Genomic DNA, 23489 nt, shown 5'->3' on the forward strand with positions numbered 1-23489 from the left:
ACCGCCAGGGACCACCACCCTGCACCCCTGACTTCTTCATCCCGTTCTCGGGTTCTGCTCCAGGCGGTCAAAAACAAAACTTCCACCCGACCACTTCCACTTAAAGAAGCCAGCCTGGCTGAGTGTGTCTTTGAAGATCAAATGCAAGGCTGCTAGCACGGTGGTCTGAGCGAGGTCGGAGAACAAACTTTGTTATGTGTTAACTTGGTTGGAGCAAAGCTATTCTAGGCAGAATTTAGTTACATTAAAACAGTGCAGTGTTTTTTTTTTTTTTTTGTATTGTTGTTTTAATAAAATCGTCTTAATTGATGAATAAGGAAGAAGGGCTGTCTATTTCAGGACTTGAAAACAGTCATCCAGGATGGTTTCAGCAGGTGGCCAGTCCGGCGCATCACGGCCTCCTCCCACCTAGCGTCGGTTTAGATTACGGTTTCCGCGGCGGCTGGACGGGAAGCATCTTCCACGCTGCAAATTCGCATCAATGGGATTCCCCTCGTGGGAAATGCCCCCTCCTGGCGGACGTGCTGAGCACGTCGCGGCGCCTTCCACCCTCCGGTTCTGAGACCAGCGCGTCGAAAGCTCTATCGGGATCCCGAGTCGGGAATACTCCGCGCCCCGGGTGAGCCGGCACCACCCGCTGCCCGCCGCCAGCCGCCGCCGAGGGGCGGGAGAGATGCCGCGGGGGGCAGGCGCGGCGCGCGGGGAGGGGAAGGGGTTCTCGCGCGATTGGGCGAGGTTTCCGGTGTTGTGACTGAAACCCGTCAATATGGCGGCGATCGGCCGCGGCCGCTCGCTGAAGAACCTCCGAATACGAGGTAAGTCCGCTGCAGCCCTCACCCCTCGCCGCCCGGCAACCGCCACCCCTGGCACTTGCCTCCCCCGGGCCCTGGGCGGGGGGAGCGAGCCGGGGCGCTGGTCGGAGCCAGGGCTGCCACCGCTGGCCTGGGAGCGAATCCTAATTGGGGCTATGTGTCTGTTTCGCGCAGGGCGGAATGACAGCGGCGAGGAGAACGTCCCGCTGGATCTGACCCGAGGTAACGCAGGGCTCCGGCGAGGGCGTCTTCCTGGGGAGGAGCCGGGGTTGGGGGCCGCGGGCAGGGACCGACCCCGCACGGGACCCGCGGGGGTACGAGAGACAGAACCCGAGCCCCGCCTGCCGGCCCGCGGGAGCAAGCCGGGGGCTGTCTCCCCGGACCCATCCCCCTTCCCGGTGCCCGCTTTCCTCTCCTCAAGCCCTTTTCCGGGCCTCTGGGTGCTGCGGGTGCCCGGGAGCACCCGGCGGGACTCAGCGGAGTCGCAGACCCTCTGGGTTTTCTAGACCCCGGGGCGGGGGGGGAGCGTAGTCGTCCTATCCCGGAGCTCAAGCAGCTGAATCCCAGGGGCGGCCGGAGGGAGGTGGAGGCTGTTATTTAGGTTGCTAGAGGATGTCTGAGGGAAGAGCGACCACATCCTGCCCTCCCCGTCCCCCAGCGCCAAAGCCGGACCTGCTCGGTCCTTTCCGACTGCGTGATGCTTTTCTCCTTGCCCACCGCCCCGGGGGACCCGCAGCATTGATAAGTCGGTAGCGAAACCCAGAGCCCATGATTTCTGCGAAGTGTGTGTGTTTCCCTCTTGTTTCCCTTTCCCGGGACGCTGAGACTGTAGTTGGCAAAGACCGCCCCCTCACCCTCGCTGCAGGTTCATTGTTTACCTTCTGCAGTGGCGACGGGTTTGTTTACACCTTCGGAACTGGGTAAACCCGGGTTATGTTTTTAAGGACCTAATCCGGCTACTGGCCAGTATATTTTCATCAGTCACCATAACTGGAGTTTATTCGACAATATCTCGCCGAGGATTTGGTAGTTATATATAAGGTTTTTCTTTCCTCTTCCACGGTAAACAAGATTGAGTCTATTGATTCCGATGAAGTCGTTTCACACCCGCTGTAACTTAGCGTGTAACCTGATTCAGCTGTATAGAACCAGTTTCCTTTTTGAGATCTGAAAAACACTTTAGGAAGTTTAAAAAAAAAGTCTTTTTTAAACATTCTATATAAAAATTTTAAACTACGTTCTACTTGACATAATAACTTATTTACAGTATTTGTTAGATGCGGGCTCATTGTTGAGGATCATTTCTATTTAAAGCATAGCGCATTCTCTAATTTGTTTTATTTTGTATATCATAATGTAAGATTACTGTTTTGTGGACTGAAAGGCTAGTTTTTAATTTAGCTACAATAGATTTTTGTAACAATATTTTATTCCGAGAGTTCAGGGACTTAGTTTCGGGTGAACAAGGTACTTTTGCGGAGTTTCTACAATAAAATAGGGCTTAAGTAATAGAAATGGCAACTAATTAGATCACTAATGCACTAAATTAGAACATTTTTTCAGCAGATAGGGTTTGAATATTAATGTAGAGAGGTGTAAAACCTCTGACTTTTGTGTGTTTGGAAACTTGACTATAACACGCATATGAAAAGTCTATGTGAAATACATGATTTTCTAGTAAATTTCCTAACAAAATAAGCAAGATTCCCACAGGCCTCAATTTAGCATTTGAGTTTTGTAAAAGATGTAGTTTCAGTGATTTTATTTATATATGTGCATATATGTTTTAGATGAAGGTGAGACGACCTTCGATAGATCTTGGGTCTAATTTGTGCATTAAAAATGTTTGAATGTGGTACTAGAAAATGAATTATACTTGTGCTTTAAATTGACTTTGCTGATCTCCTATATGTAGTGGTTTGTCTGGAGTCAAAATTTGAGGTAGTAAAAGAGCTTATGTACAAATTTGAGTTGATACCTTTTGTTTACTCCAGTTTTACTCAAGTACACAGATAGCTGTATATTTACTATTTAGAATGCTATATTCCTTGAGTGTTTAGTAACCATCTGTGTCTATAGGTGTTTCTAGGATAATATCAGTACAAAAAGTGCAGAAAACTCTTGCCCTGACAAGATGTATTTCAGTTTAGAATGAAGTATGCACAGCTAGTTGAAACTGATTGCAAAAGCAATATGCAACTAAGAGTGAGAGGACATGTGAGAACTTTTCCTAAATCTTAAGGAAGTTTTGAGTAAGAAAAATAATCTGAGTTAGATTCATTGTATAGTGACTCTATTGTTTGAGAAATTGCTATTCTGACAAACATTCATTGTTAGCAGAAGGCTTGTGGATCTAACATGAAGAAAGTTCATGAGGAATTAAGCTTCTGTAATCATTTGAGAACTGTGGGGCAGTCTGGGTTGCAGCTGAAGGGCAGCTGTTTGTGGATTGGATTACGGCATGTTTTAGATAAAGTTTGAGTAACCGAAAAAATTTCTTAAATGCTAAGGCAGTGTTTGCTCTCATTGTCATTATTTTTATGTAACCTTTGAGAAAGTCATTGTGTAGCTGTCTAACAAAGTTCATTATAAAATAGAGGCCATGGTCATTGTAATTTCTAGAGGAGCCATCAGTGTGTAGTATAAAATCAAATAGTTCTGAGTTGTAATCTCAGCTGGGTGAGTGGGGGCAGTTTATTTAACCTTCATTAACTCTTGGTTTCTTCAGCTCAAAAAAAACCTAACTTCAGGTTATTCTTGAAGGTTGATAAGAATATGAGAAGTAAATGAACTAGGCCATATAGTACTCAGAATGGGACCTAGGACTTTGTGAATGATGTTAACTAAATGTTAGTTGCTTTCCTAAACTATGAAATCAAACTTCTTGATATCACATTTAAAGTATTTCAGATGATTGTTTTGAATATTATAAACTTATTAACCAGGAATCACTGTATTGAAGCTTTCATTTTTTTTGAGACATACAATTAATTGGGTATAATCTCTCTGAACTGGAGTTCTTTTTTATTGTTTTTCAATTTGTTAAGAAAAGCTTCAAAATATATAAATCATATGTGAATACATGAATATAGTAAGTTATAAGAAACTCTTGTATGTCCCCATCACGTAGTTTGTTTCCTAGGCCCCCACCCCTACTGTGATCATTTTTTTCTTCTTTTCTTCTTTTCTATCTTGAGAGATAATTGACATACAGCACTTTGTAAGTCCTTGAATATAACAACTGTAAAAAAAAACTGTGACATTACCAGTATTATGTCTAAGTAAAGAACAGTCTATTATTATATGTACTTAAGATAAAATATGGTATTTTATTTAAAAATATTAAATATTCTACTTTATGGTTTTTCTCCGTGATTCCAGAAAATTTCTTGGTAATGAGACTTGGCCATCCTTGCAAACTTCTTGAAGCCCAGGAGAGGTTTAAGTTTCTTTAGTTTTTGTTTTGATGTTACTGTTGTGGTTTGTATGAAAGTGCTTCAGTTAAAAATTGTTTATGGGTTAATTTTGAGTTCAGAAACTTCATTGTAGGAGAATCTATAGTTGATTTATTGGTAATTGTTGCTGTAAGTTTTGTTCAGGCAATTACTCTACTTAATTGTGAAAGTCCCTGATAACTGCTGTTGGTATCATTAAATACTCTCTCTGTTTTGCATGCCAAAATTTATTTTGAAACTGAAATGCTTCCCTTAACCACTTCCACTGCAAGGATAGTCTTTTTTTTTTTAAATCAGTCCACTAGGGCATCTCTTCCTGGTACTGAATAACTTGAAGAGAGAGTATTCTTCCTGGAATAAGAAACCCTTCCTAGTATAATTTAATTATTGTGTTCAAGGTGAATTACTAGGACATGGAAACATGTATATTCAAATATAACTATCAGAATATAATTTATTAAGTATTGAGTCTTACATATTTTTGACCATTCAATCCTTTTATTTTTCCATTAAGTAGGAATGAAAAGGTTGACTGTCTTAGCTGCTCTTTAATACTTAGAAAAGCCAGAAGGTTATCTGAATGATGCAGATTTGAACACTTTGTGTTTTGCGATTTTTTTCTAGTTAGGATTAAACTCATGTTTAATCACTTCAGTTAGATGAAACAAACATTTGACGGCTTTTTATATAGTAAATGCTGAATTAAGTGCTGGAGGACTAAAGTTGAGGAAGATATTACTCCCTTTTTTGGAGTTTACTGGAACAGATATAAAGGGGTGATTGCAATATGGAAAAGTAAATAATCAAACTGTACAAGGAATAGAAGTAGCCTAGAGGAGAGAATGATTAACACTTTGAGGAGAGGCTCAGAGGCAGCTTCACAGAGGGATTGACTTCTCATAAAATAGTAGTGGACATAGTGGAAGGAAATGTGGGCTCTCATGTCAGGAGAATATACCACACCTTGGGGAGAGTAAAGACAGTAGGAAGAGGAGCTACTCTGTAGGCCACTGGTAGAATCTAAGAGATGATGGGGCACTACACCAGGGTATTGGAGGCAAATTAAGTTGAATATATCTTGAAATGGATGAACCCACTAATTTTTTTCTCCAAATTCTAAACTGTGAAATCCTCCTACTCTGCGTAGAGGAGGATTTTATTTCTTTTATTTATTTATTATGAAGATAGAAGCTGTCTATTTGAATCTACTTGTCTTCTCCCCTTTATATTTCACCTATACTTACCTTCTGTTTTCTCAAATCAGAGGATAAAGCATCTCTCTTCGTTTCCAAGACTAAACTGGAAAAGAATTTTATGCTCCTAATTCTGTTTCCCCTAAGATTCTTTGTGGAAAATTTCTTGCTTCTTTACTTCCTGTTAGGTTAATTTTCTCGTATTCAGCAAACATTTGTTGTGTTCTTCCTATGGATCACTTTGCTAGGCATGGGATGATGGTGAGACATATGGAACAATAAAGACAAAGATTTTTAAAACAGTCATTTTTTCACAGGCTCTACACACAGAATAGTTTATCCTCACCCACAGTTTTCCTAACTCCTTCAGTCTTGTGAGCACAGCTCTCCCCCTGTACGTAAGTAGTTTTCTTAAAGGATGCTAGTAACCTCATGCAAAATTCATTGGCATTTTTAAGTTCCCCATTCTATTATTAGTACTACTACTGTATTAATAGTTTTGTTCCAGACGGTAAAACGTATTATTTTACTTAATCTTCAACAACTCTTTCTGTGCGTGCATGCTCAGTCATGCCCTACTCTTTGTCACCCTATGGACTGTAGCCTGCCAGTCTCCTCTGTCCATGGGATTTTCCAGGCAAGAATATTGGAGTGGAAATTCCTTCTCAAATTTCCTTCTCCAAGGGATCTTCCCTACCTAGGTATAGAACCCTGTCTCTTGTGTTTCCTGCATTGCCAGGCAGAGTCTTTACTACTGCACCACCTGGGAAGCCCCAACGACTGTTTGAGGTTCTCTTATCCCTGTTTTACAGTTAAAGATACAGGCTTTTAAAATTCTAATGACTGAAACTCTGAAAGTTAAGTTATTCAGCCTTACCTGAATAACTAGTGAGTGACTAACTGCAGATTATGCACTTCTAGCTACTACACTGTTGCTAGTCTTAAAACTCTGGTTCTTCTCCTTAACTCTCATGCCACTCTTTCTCTGTTTACTGGCTGGTCTTCCAGCTCCTTAAGCAAGTGTACCCTAAGGTTCTGTTCTTGACTTTCTTGTCCTCTCTTATTGATGCTACCTTCTGCAGCCTTTTCACTCATGGCTTCAAAAAATCCATGAATTGAGATGGTTACAAAAATTACATTTTTATTCATACTTTTTCTTCTAAACTTGCGAAACTTATTAGCGTGTATGTGTGGTAGGTAATTGTCTCAGATTGTGGTGTATAAAATTTTGCACCCCAAAACTTACCCATTTTTCACTTTCTTGGTACCACCACCATCCTTTGGTATTCAAGCTAGAGACCTATTGCTTGTCCAGTTTGTCCATTTGCCATGTTTCCCCAATTTGCCTCTGAAATACCTACTGAATCCAGCTTCTCCTATTTTCACTGTCATTGGTCTCCTGCACATTATATCATTTGGATGACCTCATTATCTGGTTTGGATGACAGTAAAATATTCTTTTCTCTCACTTTTTTCATTTTCTCTGCTATATGATTGCCAGGATTATTTCCCTGAAATCTAGATCTGATCTTCTCATTTCTCTTATTTAAAATAACAACAATACATGTACATTTAATAGTTTCATTTTTGCACACAGTATAAAGTCCAGATTTCCTAGCTTGGCATTGAAGGCCTGTCGTGATTCCAGAATTATTTTCTTCTATACTATCTTAACCATACTATTCTCAGTCAGTCTGTCTCTCCACATAGTTCACTTGGGTAAAGCACTCCCTTCTTTTCACACAGTGCTTCTCAAAGAGGGGTTGTGGAGAATTTGCTAGTCTAAGCACCTACATTCCCCATTCATGTTGTTTCTCCTTGGGGATTGTGTTGTGCCTTTGATTGTGACTCTCTGCTTTAGTCAGAGAAGACTGTTATTCTTTGCACATGGCATGCAGTTTCTGTTTACTTTGCATAGGTTGTTTTCAGCACTCTTTAGAGAAAATCCTGATTCTTTAAGGTCTATGTCATATGCCACTTCTGGGAAAATCCTTATCATCCCAGTGGGAATTCATTGCTTCCTCCTCTACTTTTCCACATCTTTGTTTATTCCTTTCTAAATATCACTTACTCTTGCCTTATTTAAGTTCTTTGCTCAGTTCTTTTTTCACTGGATCTTAAGCATCTTCCTCAGCATATATCATATAATAATAACTGAAACATGTATTGTAAGGAAGAATGGAGAGAGAGAGAGATGAGAAAAGGGGCACAATATGAAGGAGAGTAGAAATAAAAGAGTATTTAAATTTGCAGACTTGACAGTGAAAACATTGGTGCCAAGAAATGGAGAAATTGTTTTGGAAGTGATGATATTGAGTTCAGCTTTGCACTTTGAGTTTCAGATAGTTGATTCTGTCAGAGATGTGTAAGAGGTAGCAGCAGTTTCTGGCATGAATGTTTTTGTAATTGTTTTTAACTTGTGATCTGATTGTTCTCTCCTTTAGGGGCTTGAGAGGAGGAAGAATGTAAATGGAGAAAAAGCTAAAGATCTGAATGTTAGAGTATATGCTGATTAGAGTGTATGTCACAGCACAGGGATCTATAAAAGGAAAGAGGCCAACAAGAGAAGAAAGCTTAAAAATTAGCAAGATTATGATCTTTAGCCAAGGGGAGAGCTTTGGGTTGAAGGCACGGTGAGCTATAGCATTGAAATTGAGTTCTTGAGAACTCAGTTCTCTCCCTTAATCTGAGGTTGATCTTGGCACGCTTATTTAACCTCTTTAGGCTTCAGTTTCCTGATCTCCAAAATGCATACTACTTTACATGCATAGCCCTTTCACCTTCAGTCTTTGTGATTCTCAGATATCAGGGTGTTTCTGGGATATCGAAAGGTTAAAGAGAAAGTCTTGTTAAATCACTTGTTAAATTACTGTGAGAAGGATTCCCATAAACAGCAATGAGTACATGTAGGAGTATGGTATTTCATAGTACTTTAAATGTAAATTATAGTCAACTCTCAATTTCCTTTTAAGTGATCATCTGCAGTGACTTGCTGCCTCCTCCCCCTCCCAGGTCTCAGGCCACTGAAAATAGGGCTGTGAAAAGCACAGTGGGGTGAGTGAATGGTTTGCATGCCTGTGTATCTGTACCTCTATCACCAAGCTGAATACAGTCCACTCTCAGTTATCTATAGTTCATAAAAAGGTAAATAATAGTGGAAGAATTCTAAATATATAAATAACTTTATATGTAGTTGGGGAAGATTTTGTATTCTTTCATCCCCTACTGTAGATTGATGTATCTTTCATTTGAATTGTTAGCATCAATTTTTATTTCTTAAGCAAATGCTCTTAGAATAGTGGATGTAAACAGGCTGAAATATTTATTAGGTAATCCACCGATGACCAAGTGAGAGTTGACTGTTAATGCTTTTGGATCATCCGTTGTTCTGTATTATCTGTGCTTCTTTTGTTACTGTGCCCGGGTTAAAGCTGGATAGCTGCTTCAAAGTTACATTGCTAGGATGAATGTACTCAGAAGATTATAAAGATGCCAAACTAAATTGAAAATAATCATGTAAAACTAGCTAGATATAACATTCGTGCATTCAGAATCATCAGATTCAAAGAGAACCTAAACTTAAGTACATTCTTAATATTCCTCTTACGGAGTTGTCTAGCCAGACATATTGCATAAACTGAGTGATGTGACTAGTAATGACAAAATTTATATAAAATATAATAAAATTGAGGATGTACCAAGGCTTCAAACATACCTGTTCGAGCAGTCAGTTGAGATTAGTAAGCAATATATAAGAGTTTTTAACCTTAATTACCTGAATTTTAAAGAATCTGGCCCCTTCAATTACTTTGCCATTTTGTTTATCCTAAAATGTTGAAGAATTTGGATTTGTAATGGTTTGTTAATGTTAAGTGAGCATATTTTTGTAGTAAATGTTAATGTGAATCAGGAAGGCATAATACTTGGCTTTACAGAGTTTATATTATGGTTGGGATATACCTGTATCAGAACATAGTATTTGAAGCACCTGCCAGTTATCTTTATAAAGGAATCCAAAGCTAGAGGAATTCAGGGAAAAAATGGGAGATAGATAAGGAATGACCTAGAGGGGAATCCTCATCAAATTGTTGACACCTGTAAGACCTTTGCATAAAAGAGTAGTGTTTAAATAAAAATTGTACTTTCTTTTCCGAACTAACATATTGCTGGTGTATTGTTGAGAAAAAATTGGTGATGAGCTTTGTATATAAATCTACTGAAGGCTGATTATATTTCAGACCAGCGCTTTTCAAACCTTTGAAGGTAGTGCTTGACTAGACTGAGAGATTTTAGGCATGTTGTAAAGTAATTGTGTGCTTCTGATTATGAGTGTATAGATGTTTGGCTGCATTCCAAACCTAAGCATAAATAATTTCTTTCCACTGTTTTGTAGTATATCTCCCCTTCATTAATATTACATGCTCAAAGGGCTCTGTAAATTTGTATCAAACTTATTTCTAGATACATGCAGTTTGGAAGTAGATACTAGAAGTGTTTTTATTATTTTCCACATTAAAATGACTTTGACTTTAAACGTATTAAACGTTTCTGACTTTAAACATGTGACCTGATGGTGAGAGAGAATATTTGAAATTAAGATTATCCTGAAAAACATGGACTGTTTCGTTGCCAAATCCAGACACCCTACCCTCTGGTTATTTGGGTAAAGGATGAACAGTGTTTGGGGAAATCTAACACTCCATTAAAAGGAGCAAAACAAGAGTTGAATTGCCACTTGCAGGGATTGCAAGTAATCTTGTTCAGAACCCAGTGTAATTTCATGTGTTTCTTACAATGAATAAATAGTGAAGAGACACAGAAGCTGTAAACAAAGAAGATTGCCAAGTAATGTACTTTTAGTTACTTAGACGAAACAGCTTGCCAGATAAAAGTGTATTTAACTGTTTTTAGATGTGTATACATATATATTTTTTATCTATAATTTCATATTTTGAGAAATCACATCTTAATATTGCTAGTTATTTTCATGCTTAATGTTCATCCCTCATATAGTAAAACTTTTAATTCCCTTGGTTTTTCTTTCACTCACAATTCTGTATAATATACTCCCTAACCTTCACCACAACCCCATCACCACCAACCCCCTCCCCCAAGAAAAAAAAAAGAAAAACTGAGGGGAATAAGAGTCGCAGAAAGAGTGAGAAGACTCCAGTGGTTGGAGGTAGGTGAGCTATGAACTCTAACCTCTAGCTATGTGGCACTATCTGGGGTAGCAAGTGGAATATTGTGGAATGTTTTATTTAACAGTATGTTGTAGATATGATTTTATTCATATCTGTCACAGATCGCTAGTATAAAGTCATGATAGTGGGGTATTTGAATGCAAATAGCTTTATACCTGGTTTATTTAGAGTGATTTGTGATTTTATTACTACAGGTTGTAATTTGTGTTATTTTTGAATACTATAATGTTGTATAAAGTGGATTGGATTAATTCTTATATTGTATAGGATTCTGTACTTCATGTAGGAATAATTCTTAACATAAAATTTTATAACTTTGTAATGAGCTAAATTTTAGATTGGCATAGTCTTAAAGTTTAAATCACTTTGTATTTTTAATAAAACCTTAAAATAGCCCTTTTCTGTCATGGGAGAATTCAGTGTTGTGTGTTCATGTTTCCACATTGTTTTGAATATGTAAGTATATATTGTTTTACCTGGCAGAATGAAGAAATTTTTAAAAATGCTGGTTAGTTTTCAAAAGGAAATAAGAAGCTTAAGAGATTTGGATAAACTGTAGCAGTTACCTTTTGCTATATTATTGTTTCTTGTAATAGTTGTTTTGTTAATAAAGTTTTGATTTAATTTTTGAGTCCTAGGAAATTTCTCTTACTTAGATCATTAATTATTTCTATATTATAAAAGTGTCTCAAAAAAGTATAATTATTTTTAAAATAAGTCTATTGCCACTAAATATTCACCTGGGGTACTTGAATTTTAGTGGATTTTGGGGAAGTATGTGTGTGTATAAATATTATGTCTATTTTTAGCATACTTGAAGTTACTTTAGAAATTTTTTTTATGTTACTGTGATGTAAAATAGAAACTGTAACTGTACTTGTTAACATTATATGGAAAATAGGGATAAATAGGTTGTGATTATAGGAATTAAAGGGCTTTACTGTCAATAACATGAACTGTAGTGAGTAAACTTTGATGATATATACTTTAAATTTTTATTGACATCTTTTGGAGTGCTTTCTTTTGCATCTTGGTTGTTTTCAAGACAGGTAATTGCTTCATAGCATAGTTCAAGGTAGGTGAGATATGAGTTGATAAAGTTATTATATATGTCTACAATTTGAATAGTAGGATTATATGTATAAGATAGATAATAAGGTAAAAAATATATAAAATAGTAGCTTACTAATATGGACAGTGTGGTATGTGGTACTAATGTGGACAACATTGAATAACATGCTTTCCCTGGTGGCTCAGTGGTAAAGAATCCACTTGCTAATGCAGGAGACACAGGTTTGATCCCTGGGTCAGGAAAATCCCCTGGAGAAGGAAATGGCAACCCACTCCAGTATTCGTGCCTGGGAAATCCCATGGATAAAGGAGCCTGGCGAGCTGCAGTCCTGGGGTTCGCAAAGGAGTAGGAGACCATTTACTGACTAAACAATTGCTTGATACGTAGACAGTCTGGAACTGTAAGCACCTGAGCTTTGGAACCTTGCCTCTTGGAATTTTTTCACTTTGGACAAAGTGCCTTTTCTGAGCATATTTTTTCATCTCCATTGGAGGAGTTAGTGAAATGTTTGTAAAATATTATAGTTGGCAGGTAGATATAAATAGATATTAGGTGTTTTTACATGGTCAGCTAAAGCAAAGGAGATGAGAAGAGGGAGAGTTTTAAGTGTGAACTGTAAAAAAAAAATGGGACATTGTTTCAGCTTTGAGTGGATGTGGTTAAATCAAGACAAATAGGGCATAAATAAAAGACAAAGTAGTTTACTGAGAGCAGAATAAGAAAAAGAATTTTAATATTCATTTTGGGTTTGTAGAATGGGGGTAATGTAGAGTACAGTATTGAAAAACTGTGTGGAGCTGTTAAAACCTCTTTTTTGTTGTTGTTAAAATATTTACTATAGTAAGAAAGCAGTAAATGTTATTTATAATTGAAGAAAATGTAGATCTGAGAGTTGTCATAAATTTACAGTTCTATGAAAGTTAACAAATTGAACATGTTGATAATCAGAACCCAGGTCAAGAATCAGAATATTGCAATACCCTAGAAGTTTCCATTCTGTCTCCATTTGGACACTACTTCCCCCATCAAGGACAGCACTATTCTGACTTCTAATACGATAGATTAGTTTTGCCTGTTTTGAAGTTTGTGCGATTTTCCCCTGCATTACATATACCCTTTTGTATTTAACTTCATTTGCTCAATAGTATGTTGTATCACTGTGTTGTATGTAAAGTCGAAGTTATTTTAATCCAAGTCTGCTTATGTGTGTCAGGTGTATCATGATATATAGGATTTTTTTAATTTGAAAGGGAAGTGAATTTGTATGATTAAATAGAATTTGGAATAATTCCACTAATTCCAACTTTAAAAAAACTTTTAAAATCATTTTCTAAATATGTCTTTTTTTCCTCTTCAGTCTGACCTTTTGATACATTTTAGGCATTAACACATCTGGATAGGTGAATTTTTTTCTTTAATTTTTTTCAAAATGACTGTTTAAAGAAAAATTAATAGATCACTATATGGAGTTCAAAGCTACCAGTTAGAAAGTTGGAAAAATTAGAATTCCAATCCAATGAAAGTTTTGTGTTGACCTAATTAAATTGATTGAATGATTATGAAAATTGGCTTTAGTATTTTTATGGAGAAAAAGGGTAGATGGTAAGCGTTTCTTGGATCTCACTGCAATAATATTTTCAGTGGAAGACCTCATTAATAGTTACAAAGTATCTTCATGTGATTGTTTCTCTGTTTTTCCCTTGTTTTTTCAATTTCTTTCATTGATTTCTATTTCTCTTATTCCATTTCTAGTCTTCTGGTGACTCTACTGTAATAAGACATGCTATAGAAATGGACTAGTTTTTCTTTTCCTGTGTATACTTGATAGTGTTTCCTATTTCTTGATTTAAGATAAGTTGTAATTGTTTTTTATTTGTGTTTTACTCAATCCTTTACTGAATTTTAGGTTTTTTTCCTCTGAGTTGGCAGTGCTTTGTGAGGAAGATTCTACTGCCCATCTCTTGGTGTGTGTATCCGCAAGAAAGTAGAAGAGAGTATTGCATAGGAAATTGATTAAATACTTGACAGCAATTTGGCAACATGTGCTTAGTATAGATGCTGCTGCTTCTAAGTCGCTTCAGTCCTGTCCGACTGCGCGACCCCATAAACGGCAGCCCACCAGGTTCCCCCATTCCTGGGATTCTCCAGGCAAGAACACTGGAGTGCGTTGCCATTTCCTTCTCCATTGCATGGAATTGAAAAGTGAAAGTGAAGTCGCCCAGTCGTGTCGGACTCTTAGCGACCCCGTGGACTGCAACCCTCCAGGCTCCTCCGTCCATGGGATTTTCCAGGCAAGAGTACTGGAGTGGGGTGCCATTGTCTTCTCTGTTAGTATAGATGAGTAAAATAAAATAACATTTTACTTATTTCAGTATGCAGAAACAAGAGTAAATGTGAAAGTGAAGCAATATTCAACTATACTGAAGGTGAAGAAGTTTTGAGGAAGTGAGTTTTCTAAACATTGTAATTTTAAAGATACTAATATTCACTCCACTTAAAATATTCTTATGCATATACTCTTTGAAAGGATGGAAAACAGTGACTTTGTAATTCCCTGAAGGTGGGAACATTTAATAACCTTGGGATATCCTTGTTTATTCTGAGTCTAGAATATTTAGTTCACTGAACCAGATTTAAACTGTGTGGATTATTAGTTACCAAAAGAATGCTTGTTTTTAGTCGTGAATTTTGAGTGATTGCTTGTTTGATTTTATTAATTAGGAATGGTTAAATGCAGTAAATCTATATTTTTAACCATGCTTTTCGGGACTATATTATTTACTGCTCTTGTAATACTGGTACTTAGTTTTGTTTCCAGACTATTTTTAATGACTTTTCCTAGCATAGAGCTGAGCTACTGTCGTAAATTGCTGGCTCGCTAACATGATCAGAACTTGGTCTAAATGATATTTTATCAAAACATTACCAATTGTATGAAGCATTTATCAAATGATGTGTTGTTTAGCAGACAGTCTAGAAATTGTTTGTTATGAAGTAGATGTTTTCCTTCTAAGCAGTCCTCTTGAAAGGGCACGTACTTGCTTTAGCGATGATGTCACTGTTAAAACTATTTTAAAAATTCTGCTGCTGAAGATTACTAAAGCTTATAATATAGACTTTGAGACTGCTATTTGGTTTCTTCTTTGGGATGAACTGGAGTTCAGGAAGTGGTTAAATATAAATTGGGTTCAAACGTAGTGGGAATTCCATTTGATTTATTCACTCATTAATTTGAAAAGAATTCATTGAGCATCTGCTGTATTTTAGCATTGTTATTAAATACCAGAATATATGTGACAAAATAGATTTTCTTAAAAATACACAACCACTATATGTGATGACTGCCATTATAATCTAATTAGTGACTTCTTCACAACCATTCTCATTTCCTGAGTCTTCCTTTTGTTCATTATATTTGGGAAAACAGCCACTCTTTATTCATTCCTACTCTTATTCTCTTCTCAGAGCCTTTGTACTTATTACATTCTGTCTAGATTATTCTTCCCCTAATCTTAGTAGGCTTGCTCTCTAACTTCATTTAACTCTGTTCAAATACCACTTTATCAGTGAGTCCTTCTCTGATCACCACTTTATCAGTGAGGCCTTCTCTGATCATCTTTTGTAACCATCATCTCCATCATTTTCCATTTGGTTTTGTTTTCTTCCATAGCTCTTGTCACTGTTGCCAATTGCAGTATTATTTATTATCTCCCTGGAATGTAAGTTTTGTGAGGACAAGCACTTTGTGGTGTTCACCATTGTATCTTCCATGCCTGGCACAGCCCCAGTATATGTGCTTGATAAGTGACCATAAATCATTTATTGGCTGAATAAATGACCATCAAATTTGTGTTTAGTTTGAGGGCTCCAGACCAATTTTTTCAACAGCTTACTCAAGTGTCTTAATCATGTGGTCATGTATATCAAGCTTTCTATGTTTCACACTTAATAATTACCTTACTCTTATAAAAATCTTTCTGTATTTTCCATCTGGGTCTTCAGCGCATTACTTTAATGGGCCAAATCACCCAAGAGAACACCGAGGAGACATTCTGACCTCTGTCCTTTTTCTGCATGTCAAATCTGTGACCAGATGTTAATGATTTTATCTTTGAAATACTGAAAACTTTTTTATTTTTTATAAGCACTAGGAACTTTATTCAATATCCTGTGATAAGCCATAATGGAATAAAATATGAAAGAGAATACATATATTTATAACTGATTCACTTTGTTCTACAGCAGAAATTAACATTGTGAATAGACTATACTTCAATAAAATTAAAAATAAAACAAAATATGTTATTTTAGTTGCTAAGTCATGTCTGACTCTTTTGCAACCCTATAGACAATACCCCAATAGGCTCTGCTGTCCATGGAATTTCCCAGGCAAGAATACTGAGCGGTTTGCCATTTCCTTCTCCTTGGATAAATCTTTTTTTCCGTTTCTATTGCCGTACCATTACAGAGGCCTCATTTCTTTCTTGGGTGATTGCACTGACTTCATAACTACTATCCCTATTCTAGTTCTATCGTTTTCCAAACTGTTCTCTTCACTCTAACTAGAAACACATTTTCTACAGAGTTAATGTTTACTTTCTCAGCTGGGTTGAATATCTTCCTTATTTGAACTTCTATAATATACTGTATATTACCTTTCTTGTAATATTGATGTAATTTGTTTACTCCTGCCTCCCTTAGTCATAGTTGACAAATATTTATTTACCTTTACTATGTGCTGGGTAATTTTCTTTTGCTGGTGATTCAGTGGTGAAAACCTTGACTATTTCCACTAAGAAGTTTATGTTCTAGTAGGGAGAACATAGATAAAAGCAAGTCAACCCAGAATTTTAAGTAGAAATAAATGCTCAAAATAATGTAAAATTGGAGTATGCAAAAGGGAGTTGATAGGTGGTTGGGGGATTGTCAGGGAAAACTCTGATATTTAGTCAATCCAGGACTAACAGGGAGACAGCAAGTGAAGATGTAGGGGGAGTCAAGTGGAAAGAGTATATAATACCAAGGCCCAGAGATAGGAAGGAACCATAGATAGAACGTGCTTGGGGAGAGGGAGAGTGGAGAACTAGAAGCCAGAAGAGGTAGGCAGGAAATAGTGTAGTTGAAGTTTATTGGTATGGAAGCTTGAAGCTTAGTAAGTACTGAGAGTTTAGAGGTAGCAGAAACTTTAGAGATCACTTAAAGTTGTGAGACTTAAAAAAAGAAAAGGGCTTTCTAAATATTATAGGTACATCAGTGATGAGGAGACTTGTAACAATATTAAGAAGGTTGTTTGAGATAAACTTGTCAAACCCTGCTTCCTCTACCCCAGTTGATTTTATTATATGCTTACAGACTCATGCAGAGATAAAATAGGAATTACAAATTAAAACAGTATTACTTCAGACCTTACTGGTAATTTGTGCAGGTCTGCATTAACCACAATTTACTTTTATGATGCTGTGAAAAAAATATTTTTAATACTATCAAATTAAACTATTTTGCTTAGAAAACTGACATTTCTTTTTTGAAAATATACATTCATAATTATTCTGTGAAATGAAAACTCAGTTTGTAATAGGGAAGATCTTGATCCAAATTCTTGCTCCGTAATCTGCAGGGAAATGCCTAACTTGATATTTAATTTTCTGAACCTAAGTTTTCTTTTTTGTGGGAAGGGTTATATTAGGCTGGTACAAAAGTGATTTTGCTTTTGCATTGTTGATCTTCACCGTTTGATATTGGAATACATTCTTAAATGTGGCTATATTACACATCATTTCAATGTGAATTTCTTGCTTTACATTTTTTTGCTAATGAATTATTACTTGCTGTTTATTTTATATGTATTATAGACTATGGAAATGATGTTAGACGAGAAGCAAATTCAGGTGATTTTCTTATTTGAGTTCAAAACGGGTCATAAGCAGTAGAGATTACTTGCAACATCGACAGTGCATGTGGCCCAGGAACTCCTAATGAATGTACAGTGCAGTGGTGGTTCAGGAAGTTTTGCAAAGGAGACGAGAGCCTTGAAGGTGAGCTGTGACTGGCCATTGGAAGCTGACAACGACCGACTGAGAGATCATTGAAGTTGATCCCCTTATAACTATGCGAGAAGTTGCTTAAGAACTCAGTGTTGACCATTCTTTGGTTGTTCGACATTTTAAGCAAATTGGAAGTTTGATAAGTGGGTGCCTAATGAGCTGACCACAAGTCAAAAAGATCATCATCTTGAAGTGTCATCTTCTCTTATTCTATGTAGCAACTATGAACCATTCTGGATTGGATTGTGACGTGTGACAAAAAGTGGATTTTATACAACAGCCAGCGACAACCAACTCAGTGGTTGAACCAAGAAGCTCCAAAGCACTTCCAAAAGCCAAACATGCCCCAAAAAGGGTCATGGTCACTGTTTGGTGGTCTGCTGCCAGCCTGATCCACTTCAGCTTTCTGAATCCTAGCGAAACCATTACATCTGAGAAGTATGCTCAGTAAATCAATGAGATGAACTGAAAACTGCAAACCCTGCAGCCTGCATGGGTCAGCAGAAAATGGCTCAGTTTTTCTGCATGACAGCATCTGACCACATGTCGCACAAGTGCTTCAAACGTTGAATGAATCGGGCTGCAAAGTTTTGCCTCATCTGCCATATTCACCTGACCTCTCACCAACTGACTACCACTTATTCAAACATCTTGACAACATTTTGCATGGAAAATGCTTTCCAAGAGTTTGTTAAATCCTGAAGCATTGATTTTTATGCTACAGGAATAAACGAATCTATTTCTCTTGACAAAAATGGGTTGATTGTAATGATTCATATTTTGATTAATAAAGATGTGTTTGAGCCTAGTTATAATGATTTAAAATTCGGGTCTGAAACTGTAATTACTTTTACACCAACCTAGTAATACTCTGGCATTTACAAGATTATTACAGTATAACATGAAAAAGTTTGTTCAAAGATCCTAGCATAGTGTCTGTCAAGTATTAGGGTGAAAACCCAGAAGGTAAATGTTATTAAATAAATAATAGTGATTTATTCATTCTTTTAATCTTGGACATTTGGTCATTTGTAGTTCCTTGCTCTTATAAAGAGTAATTTTATATATAGTCTTGTATATGAATTCTGGTACTCATACATAAGTTACTGTAGGTAGTATAATTTGGTGTAGAATTACTGCTTATATGAAAAAAATTATATATCATAGTAGAGATATGTTAGAGTTGTTTTTGATCCACATACTTGGGATTATCAGACTTTCATTAAAAATATTTTATTATGAAAAATTTCGGTCATAATATGTAAGAAAATATAAGGAGCCCTCATATATTCCTTATCCCCCTTCAACTATTATAAACATATAGGGCAGTCTTACTTCATTTGTATATTTTCCTTTTTTCTTTGTGGATAATTTTAAAGCAAACCTAGGCATATATTATTTTCATTTGTAAATACATCTGTGTATTTCTAAGGGATAAGGACTTTAAATATTTTTAACTGCAATACTATTAGCACAACTAAGTAAATTGGCAGTAATCCTCTTTAGATCATCTAGTATTTAGGGTTCAGATTTCCTACAGATAGGAAATTTTGAGTCAGGATTCATACACTTTTGGTTTAATTTTTTTTTTTTAATATATATCACATTGCTTTTCTTTCTACATAATTTGTCATTTCAGATTATTATTTCTTTTGCCTTTAAATATCTTGGGGAAAAATGTGTTTAGATGGTTGGTTGTACTATTTTGAAATTCATTGTATGTCCTGATTCTAAGTTTTTTGAAGAATTTTGAAAAGTTCTCAATCTTTGAGGTTTTGAGTATTGTATCTCCTACATTTTTTCTTATCTTGTTTAGGAATTCTTATTAAATGCATGTTAGACTTCTTATTATCATTCTTGTTTTTTAAATTCTTTCATGTATTTTGTCTGCTTTTTTCTTGGGGATCATATACGTATCATCCTCAAATACATCTTCCAGTTCATTAGTGATATATAATATCTTTAGATACATCTTTCAGTTCATTAGTTCTCCCCACAACTGTAACTTTTATCCCCCCATTGAGTTTTTAAAATTTCAATCATGCTCTTTTTATTTTAAGAAGTTCTGCTTAAATGATTGTAAATTTTGAATCTTATGTTTCTGGTCCTTTCTTTCTTTTAAACCAAAAATTTGCAAGTTGTAGCTTGAAGATCTTGTGATGTAAGGCTTACAGAGCTGCATTTCTAATAATCTTATTCAGACATAGACATGCTCATTTAATATTGTATATACCTGCTTTGGTGCTACTGTTACTGAGTTAATTACTTATAAAAGAGACCTTATATTTATAGCTTTCAAAGCCCAAAATATTTAGTCTGACCCTTAATGGAACAAGTTTTCCAAACCCCCTGCTGTATTTTCTTTTTTTTTTTTAGTATTTATTTATTTGGCTGCACTGAGTCTTAGTTGTGGCAAACAGGATCTTCATTGCAGCACACGGGATCTTTAGTTGTGGCATGCGGGGTCTTCTTCGCTGACCAGGAGTCGAACCTGGGCCCCCTTCATTGGGAGCGTGGAGTCTTAGCCACTGAACCACAAGGGAAGTGCCCCCCCCCCCACCACTTTAGAGATATAAAATATTATTTCATTGTTTGCATTATGTATATGGTAATTCTAATATTTAAAGTCTTTTTAGTTTTTTGTTTTGTTTGTTTCTGTTGATACTGACTTGTTTTCATCTTTCCTTCTGTGTTTATAACCAGGGTAAGGGTGGATTCTTAGTTGGAGTGGTGGTTAATGGTTGAATTTGCCTCTGCTTCTTGTCTGGGAATATGGTAGGCCAAGGAATACTTTAAATTAAAATTCTCTCGTTGAGATTTTTTTGATTGTGCAAAAGAATGTATCTAGGTTCCAGAGACACCTGCAGTTGGCTTCAGAGTCTCAGGGAAGTCTCCTTTTATTTTTCAGCTTTATCTAGAAATACTTTTCTTTGCTCTCTGCCTTTGTTGAATAAGTGTTCTAAGTGTATCCAGACTCACAGAATGAAAGCAGATGGTCAGCATAAACCCATACTGTTTGCATAAATGGTTTAGGGCCAGGAAGCCACTCTTACCAGTTAGGATGGTAGAAACATTCCCTGAGTTTGTTTCCAGATGTAAGCCAACAACTAACCTGGTAAGCAGACCTTTTTAAGGAAAAGCAGTGGGCCTGTTAGGTTAGCTTTTTATGCATAAATGTACAAATGCAATACCTGAGGATGTTGATTGAATGAGTCAGATTGGGTAGGTATGGGAGGGTGCAAGATTCTACATTTCTAACTTGCTGCGAGGTAGTACTCATTTTGGTAGTTCACAGATGTACTTTAGTAGCCAGGTAGCTGCCCTGAAGCAGAAGTCGTTCTTTCCAGTGGTTTTTTTTTTTTTTTTTTAATCAGTAAATTTTTATTCTGAATTGATAGAAAAGTTATTTGTTGGGGATTAAATTCTCTCTGGTGACAAGTTTTTTCCTTATTGAACTTTACTCAACTTGACTAAGGAGATCTAAATTTATACTTCAACATTGGCACATATTTTGTGTCACTGAGAGAAAGACAGTTTCGATGACTTTGTTGTAGAAAAGAATGCAGAGTCTGGGATGTTGGTAATATTAATTGTACAGATCCATAGCCTATTATCCACAGTTCTGAAACACCAAAAACTCTGAAAATGAAAGCTGTTTTTGTAAATAAAGTGACCTGACAAAACCTAACCTGACCTAAACTTATTTGGCAGCAAAACCTGACCAGAATTTGTATTATCTCAGTGTGTCTAACCAGCATGTCAGACAAAGGCTCTTCTGAAGGTCCTGTAGTAGAAGTATGTAAAGCAGTTATATTTAAAGGCGTTATCAGAAAGCATAAATAAATATAAAAATATTAGCAGTCAGTGTGATCATATTCAGACGTCCTGTTCACGCAAGAGATAACCAAAGAACTGCTTTATATTGTTATATTTATATTTTATATTGTTTTATATTGTTATATTTGTAATAGTTCAGAGCTTTTTAAGGTTAAATTCAAACAACATTTGTAAATTTACTTTTAGATTTTGATTATTGGTGCTAATTCAATTATTTATGCGTGCCAGAGTGAAATGTATGGAAGAATAACAAGTAGTAAATTTTTAATTAGAGAGTTTGTTTACATTTGTATTACACAAAACAATTGTATATTATGGCATTTTTGCATAATTAAAATCACCATTGACCAAGGTTTATGAAAAAGCTTAATGTATCATGTGTTTCCCTCATGCCTGGGACTCCAGATTAGTCAATATGTTTTTGTCTCGATAATTTTGATGAGGTGTGTCTTCTTTGATGTGTATAAATGATTTTACTGAGCCATAAAAAGCATAAACAGGATACTACATGTGGTAATATCCACAGGGCACTGATTCAGAACTTAGTAGTACATGAAAACAAGATACTACTGTGATACAGTCTGTATAAGATGTCTCAGTGGTATCTGTTGTCCTGGATGTAATTTTCTAGTTCAGACATTATTACTATTGGCTATAGAAGGAAATTTTGGAAAGTTGTTGTTTTTTTTTTTTAAAGGGTGAATTAATTTGATTACAGGACATACTGAATTTGAGATGACAGATCACCAAACATGAAGACAGATTTGTTTTTTTAACAAATGTAGAATAATGAAGATAAAATGTAGAATTGAAACATTGAGGCTTTGTTTATTTAAAGGTTAAAATTGAATTTGTTAGTGTTAGGGACACAATGAAAACAGAAACCTAAGGGCAAATGATAGAATTTTTGATAATATTAAAGAGTATAAAATAGGAGGAAGGAATGCAAACCTTTAAGAGAGGTACATAAGCAACAGTGAGAAATAGCTATGAGGAAGGACCAAGATAGTGTGATTTTAGAAACCAAGAGAAAGAAGGTAGGTTTGGTTATCATTGGCCAATAGTACTATAATAGAAAAGTCAGGGAGTTTGAAGAGCTGAGAAAAAGCCTTTGCATTGGGCAAATAGTGAACTTGTAGAGGACAACTTCATTGGAATGGTGGCCTAGATACCTAATTGGTAGAATTTAGAAGGTGAGGTAAGAATTAATTAACTTGAGTCTCAGAGAGTTTTGGTGGAAGTAATATCACATTAAAAATCGGAAACATTGGGCAGAAGAAAGACAGGTCAGTTAGAAATAGTGAGTAATTGATGATGGAAATACTGGAATTAGTAAGGTGTGAAACCAAGAATACAAATGGAAAGGTTAGAAAATAACATTTAATAGCATTTTTCAACTTTCTAACTCACATTCAAATTGTGTCCTGCAGCCAGTGTATTTGTACCCTTTGCTCCTCAGTCTCTGAGAGGGAAGTCCTTAATTACATTCATAGAAGCCACCTGTCAGACAAGTGATCCTATCTATAAATAGTCGTTTCATAGAGAAAAACAGAAACATGAAAATAGCTGTATAAGCAAAATGTACATCTGAGTTTGTAAATACATCTAATAGGCTGGGGGTATATAACAATTGTCTCACCTTTTAGGCACAGCTGTTCTGTTCTTTGGCAAGGTCATTTACATAGTGAATTGTTTCAGAGAGAAACAACTTTTTTCTTATGATGAAAGATTTCTGACGAGAGGACTGTGGAAACCTAATGATTTAACAGACTAAGACATAGAAGTTTTAGCAGAACATCCAGTGATTGTAATCTTTATATGGAAATTGATTTTAGTTACTCACCATCTAAGAAAATGTTCTTATTGCAGACA

At 36.3% G+C, this 23489-nt stretch overlaps 1 protein-coding gene across 3 annotated transcripts in view; it reads left to right on the forward strand.

Annotated features, from left to right (window-relative positions):
* Nucleotides 1-284: 284 nt before the first annotated feature.
* Nucleotides 285-23489, forward strand: part of RICTOR (RPTOR independent companion of MTOR complex 2) — a 126800-nt gene continuing 103595 nt past the window's right edge. For 2 of the 3 annotated variants that reach the window (XM_043887183.1, XM_043887185.1), the window contains exons 1-2: nucleotides 285-815; nucleotides 987-1034. In XM_043887183.1, the coding sequence (XP_043743118.1) occupies nucleotides 767-815; nucleotides 987-1034 (97 nt within the window). In that variant the 5' untranslated portion in view covers nucleotides 285-766. Of the gene's footprint in view, nucleotides 816-986; nucleotides 1035-8472; nucleotides 8515-23489 lie in introns of all 3 variants that reach the window. The other variant, XM_043887186.1, reaches the window with a different exon arrangement.

This window comes from Cervus elaphus, chromosome 25 (genome assembly GCF_910594005.1).
Source record: "Cervus elaphus chromosome 25, mCerEla1.1, whole genome shotgun sequence".
NCBI classification, from domain to species: domain Eukaryota; kingdom Metazoa; phylum Chordata; class Mammalia; order Artiodactyla; family Cervidae; genus Cervus; species Cervus elaphus.